Source organism: Gopherus evgoodei, chromosome 4 (genome assembly GCF_007399415.2).
Source record: "Gopherus evgoodei ecotype Sinaloan lineage chromosome 4, rGopEvg1_v1.p, whole genome shotgun sequence".
Taxonomy (NCBI): Eukaryota; Metazoa; Chordata; order Testudines; family Testudinidae; genus Gopherus; species Gopherus evgoodei.
In genome coordinates, this window is record NC_044325.1 from 141,344,605 (window position 1) to 141,363,510 (window position 18,906).

The window sequence follows — 18,906 nt, forward strand, 5'->3', positions numbered from 1 at the left end:
ACCAGACAGCAAGGTGATGGGATACGTCCGGAGCTGGGATTTCCAAGTAGTTGTGCACCTTTGTTACTCCTTGAGGGCATCATAGTGATGAGTCCCTGGACTAGGGTAGGCACGTACCCCCAAGGTAACACACGCCCACCTTCCAAGACCCTCCGCTCCACAGTGGGTATGCCACTCTGCAGTGGGAAAGGTGGTGCACTGGGGAAATGTGGGAGCGGATTTCCATGTGGGGTTCACTGGACCTAGCCCCAAATGACACCCCCAATGTCAGATTGTGCATCCGCTTCAGAACTTTGCAAAGGACTCAGAGCAGATCGGTTTCCTCCTCAGTCTTCCAAGAATAGATGCACCCCACTCCCCAGCCTCCCTGCTCCCGCCCCGCGGATGAGAAGTCAGTCTAGTCGGAGTCCCAGCTATGCTCCTTGCACATCCAGGGCAGCAGGACTCACAGCACGTTCGGTGCAATGAATAGGGAGGAAAGGGAAATACACCCCAGCTGCCACACGTCCCTTGGTTGGACACACACTGGTCATTTCAGGAAGCTCTAAACTTCCAGCCCCACACCAGCAAAGCAGGCATCTCAGTATCACTTCCTTTATCCCCGACTCTAGCAGCTCCCACCAGCTCGGGAGAGACACAGTCAGCAGTGGAACACCCGGACACCGACAGCACATACCATTTTGTCGTGGACTGTAGGGGACGCTGGGTAGTTGTAGGGATACATTCCTGCAGGGACAGGCCTCCTGTCACCCAGATAATCATACTGAGAAGAGAAGAGACACACCCCCACCAAGATATGTGAGATGTTTACACCACTCCATAAACTGACTGCAGTTGCTCACACTGCGCAGTTGGATCTCAGCTCACTCGGTTTAAATTATGCCCATATTAGGGATGGGAAAGCTGAGGCAGTGAGCTTGCATGCCCAAGGTGACAGAGTGAGCCAGAGTAGCGGAGCTGGGAGCAGAACCCAACTCACTTGGTCCCAGTTGTTTGCCTTATGGACAGTTCCACCATGCCACTCCTTAGGAGATTTTCTAGTGGGGAAGGCGGCAGGAAAGGAAAAGGGGTTATAGCTAAAAGTGGGTCTGAGTTCAGGCACAGATCCCAGTTCTACAGTTCAGGGGTGTTTGGATCCAGGTTTTGGGTCGGGCCCATCTCTCGTTCTGACTGTACAACAGCTGAGCCAGGGTTCCCTTGCACTGTCTCATCCCCAAGACCCCTGTGCTTACTCTCAGGGAAACCCAGAAAAGGCTCCTCAAGCCTCTAATGGCTCAGATAACCAAATTACCCTGTGCCCCTGAGAGCATTACCATCCCTCCCCCTTGTATCCCCTGCCCTGGCACTCTGAGACAGGCTTTCCCTCTTTGCTCATCTTATGAGGAGAAGCAGGAAGGAAACAAACACAAATAACCTGGCAGGGTATCTTCACAGGGAGGCAGAGGAGGTAGGCAAGGAGGAAGCTCTGAAGGCCATTTGGCACAAGCAGAGCAGTCATGAAGGAGTTAAACTAACCCCTGCATCCTGAGCCAGGCACAGTGCAAGTGGGGGTGCAAGCTGAGCTTGCAATCTTGACCTGCAGATGGTTGTTATTCCACTCCTGGGCTTTCCCCATTCAGCTCTGCCAGTGCCCCTCAACCCTGACGTGCAGCCCCCTTTGCTGTTCCTCTAAAGGGCAGGCATTTACCTTTGGGGAACTGACCGATCGCCTCATCATGTAGGTTGTAGGGTCAGCATAGATCTCCTCGCTCCTGGATGGCATCCTCTCAAAGCGGGTGCTGGGCGACCTGACCGGGGAGTACATCCTCGCCCTGTTGTAGGTGCCCTGGCTGGGCGAACGGGGCACGGACCTGGAGCGGGGCTGGAGGGACATCCTCCGCAGGGAGTCTGAGGCAGCATCCACCTCGTCGTAATACACAGGCTGCCGGCCGGGGCCGGGGATCCAGACGGGGACGTCCTGCCTGCCGTAACCCGGGTGCTCCTTCCACTCACGCAGCTGGTAGGGGCCTCCATTGCGGAAAGAGTGGCGCTTGTCCTCCGCAGCCCACTGTGGGCTCACCCGCTCGTAGGCAGGCATGGAGCAGATGCTGTCAGGGCGCACGCCGGGTGGGTAGTACTGGTAATCCTCAGGGTACTGGGGCGAGTAAGGGGCGTAGTAGTCGGGGACCCTTCGAGACATCGGGAAAAACCTGGTGGGGCTACAACCCCCGGCAAGGAAAGAAGAGAGAAAATTGTAAAACCTGGATCCAGTGCTTCAACTCCATCAGGATTCCCATGGGAAAGCCACGGCCTAGGCCTGCACCGATGGACCAGTGCCCACCCACCACCTGCTGGCAGGGCAGATCCTGAGAGGGATGCCCAAGGTGCCGAGCAGTGCGGCATCCCCTGCCAGCAATGGGGCAACCCCCTGGCCCCATCTGGAGGGCAATCTGCTAGAACTCTGACACTGGGCCACTCCCCACTGCACCAGCCTTCGGATATCAGAGCAGGGGCCCACACAGCCGCCTTAGGAAGCTAACTGGAGACAGTGTCGGTGCTGGGAGACCTTAGGCCACAACTTTCCCAGCCACCTCCCCGGGGCATGACTGGAACACAGTTGCTCCCCTACGCCGCTCGGCAGGCTGCACCAGTGAGCTAGGTTTTGTGATCGCATCTCCATCTGGCTCCCTTTGTTTATGCTGCTTCTCCCCATGCTCCAAACTCACTGCCCCCTAGTTCCGGTCCTGGGGGGAAGGCCTATTGGTTTGCATGGCCCAGCAGCACATGGTTTGGTGCTGGCACTGGGGTACCGCTTGGGGTGGAGGTTTCCTGGCCCTCCCCCAGTCCCTGTGGATGGAGAACAGGAGGGGGAATGCTCCCCCCATCAGCTGGGAAGGATGGGAATGCCAGGGAGAGGAGATCTGCTGCCCTTTCCCTTATGTTAACCCCAGCATGGCACACCATGCAGCCCTCTCACCTCCTCAGCTCCTCTGGCGGGGCAGCTCCCCGGCGCAGGTTCACCCACTGCTGCAGCTGCGTCATGGAGCTCTTCCGCTGGGCGATCTTCTCCGGGTTGGTGCGTGGCACAAAGCCTTGCCGGTGCATCACGCTCTCCCCATCCTGCGGTGGGCAGGCGGTGCTGCCGGGGCGGCTGGGGGAAGAGTACTGCCAGCCGTTGGGCTGCGTGGACCTCTCTATCCCAGCTGGAAACCGTGGGGCTTCAGGGTAAGGGCTGCCGGGCTCAGATGGCATCTCCCGGCCCACAATGCCATTGGCTTTCACCAGGGGTTCCTTCTTGCTGTCAATCCTTTCCGACTTCCTCTCGATCTTCTCTGAACCACGCCCATCACCCTCCCCTCTGGTCTTGGCTTCCAGATCTGCTTTGGGGTGCTCCCTGTGGGCGGTGGACCGGTGGTGGTGGTGCTTGCTGGGGGGGATGTTCTCAGAGTCCATCTTTTCCCGCCTGCCAGGAACAGAAACACAGAGTGTCACCTCCCACTGAACAACCCTGGGCCCAAATCATCCCAGGAGAGTGGGGCTGATCCAGTCCCTGGACCCCCAAGGGGATGGTTACTGACCCTCTCTGCTCTGACACATCCCCCAGATTGCTATACACCCTACATGCTCCAAAGAACTTCAATTTTCCAGCCACTGCCCCTCCAGGTGCTGAAGGGACCCCATGATTACTGGACACTTCCCCTCATCTCCAAAGGGACCCCAAATTATCTAGCAACTGTGCCCCCAAGTTAACAGCCACTGTATCCTCCAGTGTGCCCCCAACTTGAGCCAGGACTCCCTCCCCCAATTCTCCAAAGAGACCCTGAGTCTCTGGCAACTGCTGCACAGCATATGGTGCCTGTCGTGCTGACCTCTGGGGGGGTGGGATCTGCACCCGGGCAGCCTCGCCCATGGCTTGGATCCAGGACTCCTGCTCTTCGGTGTTCTCAGCGCTGAAGAAGTAGGTCCGGATGCCGGCGTGCTCGGCCTGGGGAGAGAGGGACTGCGTATGATGCGCCAGTGCCTCCTCCACCCAGCACACAGTCACCTGCAGGGGGGGAGAAAAGCACATACACAGGAAGAGAAGAGACAAGTCAGTCGTCCAGTTGAGGGCGCCTGGAATCGTTGGCGAACATGTACCAGCTCTCCCCCAGTGCCAGCCCCCCCCCCCCCCCACAGGGTCAGAGAGATGGAGAAATCTTCAAATTGTCAGGTCTGTCCCCACGCCAGTCGGGTAAAAATGACCCAGTGCTGTGGGACATCGGGAGAGGTTACATGCCTTCACCAGGGGTCTCCCGATAGCCCAATTGAGCAGGGCACACAAAGCAAATGCAAGGCTCTTTCCCTTGGATTCACTGACTCAGGGAGACCCATCTCGAGTGATGGGTGGGATCTAGAAAGGTTCAGATGAGCGCCATCTTATCATAAGCTCTCACCATACCCTGAGATGTGGGAAACTGCAGCAGAATGGGACCCGTCTGGGAATTCCTGGCATGTAACCCTTATTAAACATAAAACACTACAGCACTCTGCAGAATGGTCCCAAGCAGCACGGTTTGCACCAGAGGCAGTCACCGCACAATACCAGAGCACTGATTTAATAAGAGTTCACAATTCTGACTCTGACCAGGAATAGCGAGAAGAGCATTTTTAGACCTTCTGGTTTCAGGGGCAGAAGTGAGCAGAGATACCCACCTCCATACGCTCCTGATCCCTTCCGGAGTGCAGCTCTGCACACCACTACTACTGCTCCCTAGTCTTGTTACCACCCCCCTCTGCACCAGGGCAGGAGCTGCTAGTTATCACAGCATACAAATATAGGCTCTACCCTGGGGCAGGCACAGGTAAATCCTGAACTGGAGGAAGATGTTCCACCAGGAATGGATTTATCCAGGCTCATCCAGCTCACAACTTCAAGTATAGACAGGGCTGAATCAAAACCTCCCCGATCCGAACTGCTGGTCATCAAGGGAGTTCAGATCCAGGAAGCAGTAGGATGCTACAAGTGAGCCAAACCCCAGATCCAAATGCTCTTTGCAAATCTGGATGCAAATCTTGCAGGTTGGCTGCTAATGTCAGTGCATGTCCCCTTCGTGGATGTTCAGAGCTTATAAAGGAGCCGGCTGGCAATGGTAAGATAAGAACAGAGCTGGTCAAAATGTTCTCACTGGTACATGGTTTTGATGAAAAATGGCTTTTCGAATAAAACCAATTTTACAGGGAAATATTCATCTGGATCAAAATCTTCTGGTTTTTTGACAAAAAAGTACAAAATCCCAAAGATTTTTTTGTTTCTCTGGGTTTCCCCTTCCCTCCTCTTTTCTCCTCCCTTCTTTCCCTCCCCACCAACCCCAAAGACTGAAAACCAAATTTTTGATGTTTGTTTTGCCAAAAAAAACCCAAATATTCCAACAAAATGGAAAATTCTTCCTTGTGTTCTAATCATTTCCCCCGGGGGGGGGGGGGATATGTAGCATTTTTTGACCAGCTGCTGTTACTAGTCAAGGGCTCCCAGCCCCTGAGGAATCTTTCCTGCTCGGCTCATACAAACCTCGGTCTTTCCACCAAGTTCCCTACACAAGGACGGTCTAAGCATGCGATCCACAAGAGAGAAACATAAACCCCAATGTTTCGTCCCCCTTCGTCGGGTGGAGGTGAATAAAGCATGCTGGGCAATCTGTGACCGACCGCATCCCTTCTCTTTCTGGCATGCATTTGGAAATGGAAGGAGCATACTACCTATTTGGTGGCTGTGTGCTGGCATTGCAGACGGGCACTTGGAAGAAACCTCCTCTCCAGTGGGGAGATCCTCACGTGGAAGAAAGGAGGAAACACAGAGAACAGGTCAAACCACCCAGCAGAGAATTCAATAGGGAGATGCACCAGGCAGGCAGAGTGTGGCAGGAGCAGCACTGTCACCAAAGAGGGGCAGATGGAGGGTAGTTGAGAACATGCTCAGTGCTAGGTTAGCCCAGAACCAGAGGATGGAATCCGACCCATTTAACAGCCTCTCATCGGGCCTGTTCTGGCCTTTCGGGCATGCGAAGAAGGCTGGATCAGACCCACCAGGAGTCAAATTGTGCCATCAGTGACTGACCCCGTGTGGATCAAGGATGCAGCGGTACTTGGCACAGTAATCAATTAAGCCTCACACAGCTCCCTTGTGAGGATAGATTAATAATATGTCCATTTTTCAAACAGAACACAGTGGATCCAATGACAACTGCTCCCCCTTCCGGCCCCATGCAATCATTTACAGTGTCCCAGGCAAATGCGAAGTAGGTGTGAAATGTGACTACCAGGAATCTCCTCTCACTGACTCAGGAGGTAGGGGTTTATGGCCACTCTGCACAGCGTACGCATTACCCCTCCACTGCCCTGCCAACGTGACCTAGCCCTGACTTGAAGAGATCAAAGGGTGGGGTGCAGGGGGCTCAGTCTCTGTGGCTTGTTCCTTCCTTGGCCTCTCTGATGAGACCACCACCAAGAGTGTCAATTGTGTCATGCAGATACTTGTCCACCGAGTCCAGGATTGGGACCTACTAAATCTCTCCCCATAGGGAAAGACAGAGCAGCCATCAGACGGCAACTCGAGATGGAAAAGATCCATTTCCCAGGCTCTTTACCCTGCACTAGAGCACTGACTTTGACGAGATTCAAACCAGCAACCTCCAAGTGAAAGGCTCAGGTAGCCACTTCCAAACTCCTGAGCCAGCCAGTGCCTCATTTATGGCTTTTTCAACTCTCCTTTTCCCATTATGGCTAATCAGGATGAATCTCTGGGTACTAGACATGGGCCAGAACCACAATGGAGTATCCAAAATTCCCTGGAACTCTGGGAAAATTCAGATCCAGATTCAAATTCCATGGTTCAGAGTCATTGGTAGAAGCGAACATTACAGGGATGCTTTCTACTTTATAGCCCCAGGAAGAGCTGGCTGGCTGTTTAGCTGCCCAGTTCAGTTCTAAGGCACCTGCCATTAGAGTACCTAAGCCCCATACAGAATTAAGAAATATCAGAGTCCATAAGAAAAATGGTTCTCTGGGTAACGCTGTTTGGAAAAATCTCAACTTACTCTAATGGAAATTTTGAAACATTTTCATTTTCTGGGTCAGAGCACTGTATTTCGATGGGAACCTGGACCCCAGCTCCAGTTCTGTCTCTCTGGTCCCCAGTGGAAAGGGGTACGTGAACATAAACACTCTCCATGAGTGGCATTCACTCCTGTACCAAGGATCAGCACAGTCCCTAGGAACCAGCCAAGCTCTAGAGAGGAGCTCCAGTGATGCGCCGAGGTAAATTTTGCCCTCAGTGCTGGCATCCTGCCCCGCTCCCCCAGAGACTTTGCTGAATCAGGATCCATGTCAGGGATCGGCAACCTTTGGCATGTGGCCCATCAGGGTAAGCCCCCTGACAGGCTGGGCCAGTTTGTTTACTTGTCACATCTGCAGGTTCGGCTGATCGCAGCTCCCACTGGCCGTGGTTTGCCGCTCCAGGCCAATGGGGGCTGCGGGAAGCGGCATGGGCTGAGAGATGTGCTGGCTGCGGCTTCCCGCAGTTCCCATTGGCCTGGAGCGGTGAACCGCGGCCAGTGGGAGCCGCAATCAGCCAAAACTGCGAATGCAGCAAGTAAACAAACTGGCCCAGCCCGCCAGGGGGCTTACCCTGGTGGGCCACGTGCCAAAAGTTGCCCATCCCTGATCTATCCACATGCTTGAGTCCTGTTAGAGTCAATGGGATTTAGCATGTACTTCGCCCAAGTGGCACCTTCCAGCCACTGCAGCTCCACAGAAGCCGAAGGGACTGCACAGAGTAAGTGAGGGCACAACCCAGGCCTGTTAAGTGCTTCTCTGACTTCCCCCAAACCCTGGCCTGGGTCAGGACAGAGGTGGCTGAGGAGAGTAACAAAACCCGATAGAGCCTTAAATCTCTCATTCTCCCTTTGGCTGACATTGGTTCAGAGCTGCATTTTCTCTAACCCAGGCTCCCTCTGTTCCCCATACGGGCCCGAAGGGGTTAACCTGACTGGCAGTGAGTTCAGGAGGCAGGATCCATTCTTTAATAATGACCCAAATGTTCCCAGGACTTGCCAATTCTTAGAGGTTCTTTCCCTTGCTCTCTTGTTTTATTGCCATTAATAGGACAGGGAGAGTGGAGCTCAGCCTCTGGAGGGCGGAGCAGACCTTTCACCCTCTGCTGAATGTTGCAATATAAGGTTTGGAACAGGAATGAATGTGCAAATATTCCAGTGACAAGCACTCAAAAATGCCTCAGAATAAAAACAAAATAGAGGGGTGGGTGTAGCACGGCCCCAGGCTGGAAAGAATCAAGGTTGCGTGTGTGACGCTGCCCGCAGCTGCAAAGAATCCAGGTTCTGTGCGCATCTCTGCAGCTCTGTCCCCAGCTGGAGAGAATCAAGGCAGTGTGTGTGCAAGCATTTGGCATAGGAGTGTGCTTTTGTGACTTGTGGATTTTTGTTTCTGTGTGTACATTTGTGTGCATCAGTGGGCGAGGTGGGTTTTCTCTGAGCAAGAGCTGAGCGTAAACGGGTGCAAGTGAGTAGGTGTTTGTATGTGGGAGTATGCTTGTGTGTGTGTTCATGTGCACCTGTGTGATTGCACGCGAGGTGTGTTCAGTCTGTGTGCGAGTGCAAGTGTGAACATGCATATGTACAAGTGTGGAAAAAAAAGTAAGTCTGAGTGTGTGTTTGACCCATGGGTTGGATGCACATTTCAATTTGCATACGTGAATGGACAGATAATTAAGTCTAGGTGAGTTGTGAGCATGGGTTACCATGTGAACAACGGTGCTTGTGCATGCATGTGTAACACTAACTGCTCTTGGGAGGATAAAACCAAATGGCTCCTTTTGCCTATAGCTGAGCAGGAGTTTCACAGCTTCAGTCTCTGCTCCACTGCAGTCCGTCCCTCAGCATAGACGTTTGACAAGTAGAAACTAATTACATGCTAAACAATTACAATGTATTGCCTGTGTGTGTGTGTGTGAGAGAGAGAGAGAGAGAGAGAGACACTGCGTGTGTGTCTGTGTGTGGGAGAGAGAGAGAGAGAGAGACTGTGTGTGTGTGTGAGAGAGAGTCTGCGTGTGTGTGTGTGAGAGAGAGAGTGAACACTAGTCTAAACTAGTTAAAAAGAGAGATGGAGGAAGCCCTCCTGCACATCTGGGCTTGAACACAGCCTAATTCTAGCACTGCCAGGGGTGCGATTCTATAGCAACGCTGGCTTACGTACGTTTGTTGTTTTTATTAACACAGGAGAGTAACCCAAAACGGGAATGGCTGAGTAGACGGCTTGTGAAAACCCTCTAATGACAGCACAGCTGTCAGCTGAGGAGAAGCCCCTCCTTGGCATTGGGTTACTAGCATGCTTTGATCACTGCTGGCTAGGAGCAATTCACTCTTGTGCAGCAGGTTAACACACTTAAACCTATGGGGTTGACACAAGGCCCATGCACGGCTTCAGTTAGAGTCAGCGTGGCCTAGTGACTAGAGCACTGGATTAGACATCAGAAGACCTGGGTTCTATTCTTGGCTCTGCCACCGGCCTGCTGGATGACCTTGGGCAAGTCACTTGCCTTCTGTGTGCCTCAGTTTTCCCATCTGTACAACAGCAGTGATGATCCTGACTTCCTTCAAAAAGTACTTTGAGAGTTATGGGCGTAAAGCACTTGGCGGTGGTATTTCTGAGCTTGCTGTCTGCACAGGGGTCAATTTCATCCCATATTAGCAGCAAGACTGCTAAGCACCCTCAACTTCCACTGAAGTCAATAGGAGTAGAAGACAGGAGCTCACCCTCACACAGGCTCTAACCCAGTCTGGATCTGCACGCCAGCTCCTCCACCCATCTCTCTTACGGACAGAATGACAGCTTCAGAGGGGGAACAAGCAGGAGGATTCCTCCTACAATCTGAGCTCCGTCCCCAAATCACGGGAAGCTTTGGTCTGGGTCTGGTCTTTGCGTTCTGGCTAAACGTTATTGGACAGGAAACCCAGAGACCCGATTCCTCTCTGCTTTACCTCTCATGTGGTCCTTGTCACATCTGAGCAAAGCAGGCGGCTCAGAGTCTGGGTGTCATATGCTCCCCTGCTTGGTGCAGATATGGCCAGTGACAAAAGGGGCAGGGCTGGGTCACGCCCTAGAAGGCTAAAAGGCCGGACTCGTTAATCCTGTTCTGAGCACGGTGAGAGGACACAGCGGCAGTTCTCTCTGTGGCAGAGCTTCCACCGCCACTACCCCTAGTGGTGCGCCAAGGACCCCAGTTTGCAGCAGGCCACCAATGCCTGTTCTTCCCCTTCCGGTATGTGCCTGTCTTTAGCGACCGTCCACAGCGGCTCACACCTCCCCCAAGCGCCGGTCACCACAGGAAGCAGAGAGCACAAGCCAAGAGATCTCTGAGTGCTGCTGTTACCCAATAGCCTACATCAGGCTCTACCAGGCAGTGAGATTCTCGGAAGGGAGGGTTGCACGACAAACCGCGGCTCCATCTGTGGCCTCTGGGAATAGGGCTAATGGCTGGGAGCACGACGCTGCCCCTGAGATTCTGTCATGGCCACACACTGACCTTAAAGGTGTGTTTCCTGCTGATGTTGTCCGACGGCTGGATGGCTGCCACCCGGAAGCTGAGGAGCGGGATGCTGCCCAAGATACTGTCCTCCTTCTCATCTGTGTTGACCCGGGGGGAAAAAATGGGAGTTAAATAAGGACGGGGGAGTTCCAGGTGGTTGGCAAGACCTGTCTCCCCTTTAAAGCCGCAGTGCAAGGGGAGGGGAAAGTGGACGAGGTGCCTCTGGCTAGGAACGCATCCCTCCTTTCCGCTGGCTCCTAAGAGCGACAACAGCCCAGGGAGCTGAGAACGCCACACCCGGACCGGAGCCAGCCTACCTGTGGAAGAAGCTCCCTCCCAGTTGCATCTGCCCATCTGTTATTCTCTTCTCCCGCTCCCCCCGCCCCCGCAAAAACCTATCACTCACAGCTCACAATACAGGCTGGTTAATTATTCATGCCCGCCCTCCAGACCCGCTGCCAGGGATTAGGCCGAGCCAGCGGCCTGCTGGAAGGCAGAGGTTGCAAAAGGTGTGGGGTGTGTGAAGGGGTGAATCTCCATACCGAGGAGTGCTCCAGCCCAGATGAGGCCAGGGGGTGGGTGGGTAGAAGGTTGGGGACTGATCTGGCTTCTGAATTCAGGACTGGTTTCTGTCACTCCTTTATGGCATGGGGCGGCTGTTTCCCACGGACCTCGAGCAGCTATATGGTGCTAGTGCCCTCCTCACGCCCTCTATTTCTTGGCACCATTGATAATAGCTGCTCGAAAAGACAACTTGGCCCTAAGAGGTCCAGGCAAAAGGGTGACGGGTTTGTTTGCTGATGTTAATCATTTACACAGAGATGCTGGATTTAGAGTCTTGAGCCTTCAGATCTGGGGCATGCCAATAGCAGCACCTCTGGTATACAGACCCACAGCTCCCCACGGAGAGAGGCAGAGCTAGCTTCTGGTCTCATCTGGGCCGGATAAGTAAGGGAACAGCTGAGCCAGCAGGGAGCTGCTGAATTTATACCAAGCATGATCTCTCGCACAGTGTTTAACCTGAGGGCCATGCAACCATCCCCCAACCTTGGATACTGTAAGAGAAGAGGCTACAGAAAAATCTAAGGATGCATGGACGGATCTACCTTCCACAGCATTCCCCACTGGGAGCACCTTGTACAATCTCGGAGCCCTGTCCAGCAAGGTGCGGACCGTACGTGGCTCCCATTGAGGGGGAAGGTGCTTGGCACCCCACGGGGATCCCTCAGCTCCTCGTAACAGCAGACGCTTCCTTTTGAAGAGGAGGGTTTTAACTCCTCCTCTGACTGGCTGCACCCATCTCCCTGCTTGGCGGGACTCGCTCTGCATCAAACAACAAACTTGGGTTTCTTCACCGGCGCTGAACTCTGAGATCCGACCCCAGCTGCCCAGATTGACCCCTGGACACCTGGCTTTGGGGCTGTAGGTGCACCAGGAGCTGCTGGAGCCCTGCCCCATCAGGGCTGGGCCCATGGGACAGCTCTTTAGTCCTCAGCCCCACCACCTACCTTTGTAATAGAAGAGGCAGCGATCCACCAGCACGAACCAGCGCTTATTCCACTGCTTCACGCCAGAGCTGGCCTGCAAAAGAGGAATGAGTGAGAGGGAGCCCCAAACCCGTCACTGCTTGTAAAACAGAGAGGGGGAAAGCGAGTGGGTGAAGCCGCAGCATCTCGTGTGTCACAGTGAGAGCCCGGTGTGGGCTCCGTTGAGGAGAGGGCACAGGGTGGCACTGAGCCGTGCTGGCTTGCAGGAACCATCGCGGGAGGGAGTGACTGGGGAGAGGTGCAGGCCAGATGGGGCAGGCACCCAGCAGCAGCACTCCCTGCTGTCACAGCTAGATGCACTGGAGCTAGGTTGGGACAGATAGAGAGCTGGGGACAGGGGGAGTGTGGCAGGTGCGTGGAATGGGCACCCAAGAGCCATGCCCCATGCAATCCCACACCAGTCCTAGTGTGGCATGTGGCACGACATCATCCTTTGGTCCCTGCTGATGCCCAGGGGTCGGCTGACAGAGGGAGGTGGCGCTGCGAGATGCATGGCTCAGCCAGGGGAATGCTCCCCACCACGGCACAAGGGGGACATTACCTGCTTGAAGAGCCAGCCGCTTTTGGTCACCGTAGCGTTGGGATTCCGCTTCATGGAGTTGGAGCGCTTCCCGAAGGCGATCCCCTTCCGGGAAGGGCGCGAGGCCTTTGGAGAAGGAGAGGAGGCGGCTCTCAGAACGCTCTGGCTTTAGAAAGCAGCTGTTAGGGGCTTTTGCTTTCCTGGCAAACCCATGGGGAATAGTCAGACCCAGCCATGCAGCTCAAGGAGCATGCGGCTGAGGGATACCTTGCAATGCTGCCATCTGGCAGGCAAGTGAGGGAGAGCTGCATTTTACCGCCAGCACTCCTATCACATCGCCCCTCGGGAAATCTCAGCCATTTATGTACTTGTCCAAGGCTTGCCATTGCTTCCTCCTTGCAACCAGCTCGGCCTATCTTTCTCCTACCACAAAATAGGGTTGGATCCTAATTGCTGCCTTCACTCTAATGATGCTCTGATCCCAGCCAGCTACTTCCCCTTGGTGTGGAAGGGGCGTGAAATCGCCTCGCTGCTATGCCGGATTTTTCATTCCCACATCTCAAAGAACTTCACAAAGATGGGTCAGTATCATTGGCTCCATTTTACAGAGGAGGAAACTGAGGCACAAAGTGGGGAAGCCACTTGGCTGAGAGCAGGGGGTCTGCGGCAGAGCTGAGAAATGAAGCTAGATCTCCTGAGTGCCAGTCCAGTGCCTACACACCCATCTCCATCCCTGAATGCCTTTGTGCCCACAGTGACTCCAACAGGCCAAATACATCTGCTTACCAGCAGGCATCCGCCAGAGCAGGTGTGCTTGGTTACCCCGAGCCCATTCAACAAGAAGAAGGGCCTTTCAGATGTCCAGAGGCAATGAGAACATTAGGTGTAAGGGGAAGCTTAGATCCAGCTGGCTAGTGGCACGGTTAGGAATAGATTCCAGGTCTCCTAGGGTCCCAGGCCAGTGTCTAGTGCTCCATGAACATACCCTGCCATTTGGTCTCTCCTGAGGCATCTCTGACACCATGGTGTGGTTGGATGATTCGCTGCTGATGGTCGCCGGTCGCTTCCCACCTGCTTTGCTGGACATGTCCACTGTAGAGCTGCCATCGAGAGAGAGGGAAAGGAGAGGAAAAAGCTTATTGCAGATCTCTGCAAGGACAGCTGAGGAATAACAGCCCATACGTATGACACACTGATACACTTATGGTGCTCGCCCCTATGCACAGGGCTGGAGCCAAAGCTAATTGCAACCAGCAGAGGGTCTTTCCACGGATGAGGCCCGCACTGTGCAAACACACAGACAGCACTCATACATACAGGGGTGGCTCTAGACATTTTGCCGTTCCAAGCACAGCGGCATGCTGCGGGGGGCGCTCTGCCGGTCGCCGGTCCCGTGGCTCCGGTGGACCTCCCGCCGGTGTGCCTGCGGACCCTCTGCTGGTCCTGTGGCTCCATCGAAGCCGCCGGACCAGCGGACCCTCCACAGGCACGCTGCCGAAGGCTGTCTGCCTGCCGCCCTCCCGGCAACCGGAAAAGCGCCCCCGCCCCCCACGGCATGCCGCCCCAACCACGCGCTTGGCGTGCTGGGGCCTGGAGCCGCCCCTGCATACATACATAGCAAAGCAAGGCTGCCCCTCGTCTCACAGCAAAGCCATACTGTTCTCTAGCCTGTAGATCCCCTGCCATGGTCTTTGCTCTCAATATTTCCTTGGTATTATTAGTTCCTTTGCCCTCTGGTTCCTTCACTTCAATCATTATGTGTGTGTGTATTATACACACACACGCGACATGGCAGCATTCTAAAGCAAACCTACTTCGGTAAACGTAAGTCAAATCTTGCGTTTTCTTCTGGGATGTGTCCAGTCACAGGATGCAGAAACGTGTTCCGTCTTTCATTGTGGCTGGAAAACACAGAGGAGAGTTTGGCAGAATTAAGTGGCTCTGGAGTGAGCAGAGTAACGCGCTCCATGCACTGGCCGAGCTATTGCTAACCATCATGGCCCTTCTTTTGCTTTGTGTACCAGTTCAAAGTGCTGAAAGTTGCTGCTGCAGGATATTACGGAGGCAAATAACTGAAGGCTTGACTGTGCCCAGCCTTTGGCTTCTTTCTGACAAAGCTCATGAATGACTTTCAACTCACTAAGGGCAGAAACAACATTTGCAGTGACTCTACATTAGTAAAAATTAGCAGGGTTTAATCAAACCCCATGCTTCAGGGCATATGTTTATCACCAGATGGGGTCAGGAAGGATTCCCCTCCTCTACCATACAGTATGGTTTAGCATTGTGCCAATAGGTACATTCTGAGGGGGTGACCTTGTATACATACCCTTGAAACTTCCTGCACTGCCCACTGCTGGAGATGGGATGCCAACCTAGGTAAGCAACTGGTCTCTTTTTGTCCAGCTGTTCTCATGACTAAGAATGAGTGAACCTTGGGCAGTCTGAGGTGGCAAGAACCTCAGTATGTTTTAGGGATTTGTAAAATTAATTCATGCCTAGAAGGATGCATGAACTTGAAACACTGGTGGGTTGAGTCTGTGTGGGAAGCAGGAGGGTTAGTTATAACTGCCCCCTCCCAACTTTTTGGGTAAAGACCAGCCCAGGTATGTATTAGGGACAGAAGAAACTGTCTGCCCCACAAGCTGGACAGAACACAAGCCGTGGTGGTCCCAATCACACTCCCATTTCAGCCCTAAATTCTTGGGCTTTGTGGTTGTAATTTCAACTCTGCCCTAGGGGTATGCCAATAAGAGGTGACTACTACTTTAAGACCAGGTGGGATTGTATGCAGGAGGCTTGGCAAACCAGCTGAAGCATCTCCGGGGCTGGAGAGAGACAAAGTCAGAGCAGAATGTGAAGATGAACACACATGGCAGAGCCCACCTAGCAGCTGCCATTAGGCCTGGCCGACATATGGTGCCAGGAAACGGAGTTCATCCATGCACAATGCTCTCCGTCTCCTCTTCCCACTGAGCAACGATGCCACAAAGCCAGCTCCTCCTCAGGCCAGTATTCCCAGCACTTCCACTTCCCCAGATACCCATCTAGATGGATGGAAGCGTTTACGCCACATTTGCACAGACCCGGCACACAAAATCAGACTAGCATTAGCCCCTTCACTGCCGCCTAGTACATGCTTGAATTCCACAGGCTGTTTCCTGTGGAGCATCCATTTGGATGAGCGGCATGTATTGGAAGAGAAGCTTTCACAGGTGTCAATAGACCAGGCTAATGAATAGCCCCCTAATGGCATTCACCTGTCACAACAGCCTATTAAATCTCAGTCTGACTTTCAGAGGCTTTCCTCTCTATTAATTTTGCTGTGTGACGCAGCCACATGTTCTAACAGCCAAAGAAACAGCAGGTCCATTGGTGTACATTACTATAAAGCACCAACGTACATAATGCAGCAGGGACGGGGTTATGCAGGCACTAGTAAATAAAGTATGAGCGACACGCCCAAAGCCACACCGATACGGATTTCTTATCACCAGTCAGCCCCTGGAAAGACCTGGCTTTACCATGGTCCTTTACCGGCTCCAGATCCTCATTATCGGAGTGGCAGTCAGTACCCATAGCAATCACGCTACACTGTTATCACACAGCACTTTTCAGACCTGGATCTCAAAGCTCCTTACAGAGATCCCATGTGTAATCAAAGAAATCATCTGCAAACACTTGGAAGGTGGTAAGGTGATAGAGAATAGCCAGCATGGATTTGTAAAGAACAAATCATGTCAAACTAATCTGATAGCGTTCTTTGATAGGATAACGAGCCTTGTGGATAAGGGAGAAGCGGTGGATGTGATATACCTAGACTTTAGTAAGGCATTTGATACGGTCTCGCATGATATTCTTATAGATAAACTAGGAAAGTACAATTTAGATGGGGCTACTATAAGGTGGGTGCATAACTGGCTGGATAACCCTACTCAGAGAGTAGTTGTTAATGGCTCCCAATCCTGCTGAAAAGGTATAACAAGTGGGGTTCCGCAGGGGTCTGTTTTGGGACCGGTTCTGTTCAATATCTTCATCAACGATTTAGATGTTGGCATAGAAAGTACGCTTATTAAGTTTGCGGACGATACCAAACTGGGAGGGATTGCAACTGCTTTGGAGGACAGGGTCAAAATTCAAAATGATCTGGACAAATTGGAGAAATGGTCTGAGGTAAACAGGATGAAGTTCAATAAAGATAAATGCAAAGTGCTCCTCCTAGGAAGGAACAATCAGTTTCACACATACAGAATGGGAAGAGACTGTCTAAGAAGGAGTATGGCAGAAAGAGATCTAGGGGTCATAGTGGACCACAAGCTTAATATGAGTCAACAGTGTGATACTGTTGCAAAAAAAGCAAACATGATTCTGGGATGCATTAACAGGTGTGTTGTAAACAAGACACGAGAAGTCATTCTTCCGCTTTACTCTGCGCTGGTTAGGCCTCAACTGGAGTATTGTGTCCAGTTCTGGGCACCGCATTTCAAGAAAGATGTGGAGAAATTGGAGAGGGTCCAGAGAAGAGCAACAAGAATGATTAAAGGTCTTGAGAACATGACCTATGAAGGAAGGCTGAAGGAATTGGGTTTGTTTAGTTTGGAAAAGAGAAGACTGAGAGGGGACATGATAGCAGTTTTCAGGTATCTAAAAGGGTGTCATCAGGAGGAGGGAGAAAACTTATTCACCTTAGCCTCCAATAATAGAACAAGAAGCAATGGGCTTAAACTGCAGCAAAGGGAGATTTAGGTTGGACATTAGGAAAAAGTTCCTAACTGTCAGGGTAGTTAAACACTGGAATAGATTGCCTAGGGAAGTTGTGGAATCTCCATCTCTGGAGATATTTAAGAGTAGGTTAGATAAATGTCTATTAGGGATGGTCTAGACAGTATTTGGTCCTGCCATGAGGGCAGGGGACTGGACTCGATGACTTCTCGAGGTCCCTTCCAGTCCTAGAGTCTATGAGTCTATGAGATGGGCAGGTATTAGTCGTCCTGTTTTACGATCAAGAAATGGGGGCATTGGATTTTCAGAAGGACTGAGATGCTGCAGTTCCTACCAACTTTATCTGGATTCATTTGCACTCAGGCTGCAAGGGTCAGATCCAGACACCGTCACACAGAACAGGACTTTCCCCCTTGAGTGCTTCCCTTGGAACGACTCAGACCACATGTGGAGTACGGTGTTACCAAATGTGAGCGAGGGTGTCAACATCTGCACTAAATCCACAGTCAGTCCTCAGCAACTGGGAATAAAATCCAGGAGTCCTGGCTCCTTGTTCTCTGCTCTAACCACTAGACTACACCAGCTCCCAACTAATTGTTGTCAAACCCAGCCCGTGGGAGCACTGGCTACTGGATGCACAGGCCCATATCTTGCTCCCAACCCTTCTGATTTCCACAGAGTCACCTGGGTGCAGCAGACCAGAACTGGTCCCTTGTCTCTAGCTCAGAGCCCTGAGCATAGGGGCTTCAGTACAGAGACAAGGCTCTCTGCCTCACGTTTTGTCTGAGACTGACCAGGAGAGAACATTCTCTGCCAGTGATTGGCGCTCACACTTGCAGAAACATTTTGGATTGCCCCATCCCAGACAATAGCCACAATCTTCCCAGGTATGGCAGCATTTCAAATCCCATGAGGGATCTCTGCAAGTGGGATTTAAAGGAGCAGGCTGTGGCTACTGGCTTTGGCTTGGGGGAAGCAGATGAGATGCCAGCTTGCAACTAGGGCAGAAAACAGACACAGTAAAACCAGAGCAAACATCTGTTTACCATTGTCCACCTTCTACATGCCGCTCACAGACGTTAAGAACAGAACTGCTCTTTTACGAAGGATCTGAGTGGAGGTAGAACCCCAGATCATGTGCAAATGCCGGCAGAGGGCTTCAAAGAAGCAGAAGCCACAGGACTTCATCCAATAGCCTGGTAGCCACAACAGGGCATGAAGAGCTCCTCTCAAAAGCTGATGGATTTGCAACACTTAATGAACGGCAAATTGCAGCAGAATCTCCCTTCGCTAATCCACATGCTGCATAATCTGCGCAACAAATTTCATCTGCACTTCCCAGCAAAGCTTGTGGAACCGAGAGCCAAGGTGAGGTCTCTGATTGCTGAGACCTCATTAGCTTTACAGGACATATCACAGAACATCGACTGTGACATGATGAGATATTAACATAAAACGAAATTACTGCTGTCCAACTAAATTAGTGTGGTCATGTTCTCCGACACGCTGTTGTTAAGTGGGGAAAATGCAACGCTGGCGTAACTCCACTAGGCCTGCTG

At 52.5% G+C, this 18,906-nt stretch overlaps 1 protein-coding gene across 15 annotated transcripts in view; it reads right to left on the bottom strand.

Annotated features, from left to right (window-relative positions):
* PLEKHA6 (pleckstrin homology domain containing A6) overlaps positions 1-18,906 on the bottom strand; it is a 137,629-nt gene that overhangs the window by 36,854 nt on the left and 81,869 nt on the right. For 9 of the 15 annotated variants that reach the window (XM_030561514.1, XM_030561513.1, XM_030561516.1 and 6 more), the window contains exons 2-10: positions 14,440-14,526; positions 13,611-13,725; positions 12,647-12,787; positions 12,067-12,139; positions 10,556-10,656; positions 3,849-4,024; positions 2,957-3,442; positions 1,688-2,198; positions 677-763 (exon numbers count right to left, since the gene is read on the bottom strand). In XM_030561514.1, coding sequence (XP_030417374.1) covers positions 677-763; positions 1,688-2,198; positions 2,957-3,442; positions 3,849-4,024; positions 10,556-10,656; positions 12,067-12,139; positions 12,647-12,787; positions 13,611-13,712 — 1,677 coding nt within the window. In that variant the 5' untranslated portion in view covers positions 13,713-13,725; positions 14,440-14,526. The remainder of the gene's footprint in view (positions 1-676; positions 764-1,687; positions 2,199-2,956; positions 3,443-3,848; positions 4,025-10,555; positions 10,657-12,066; positions 12,140-12,646; positions 12,788-13,610; positions 13,726-14,439; positions 14,527-18,906) is intronic. The other 6 variants (XM_030561517.1, XM_030561519.1, XM_030561510.1 and 3 more) reach the window with 3 other exon arrangements.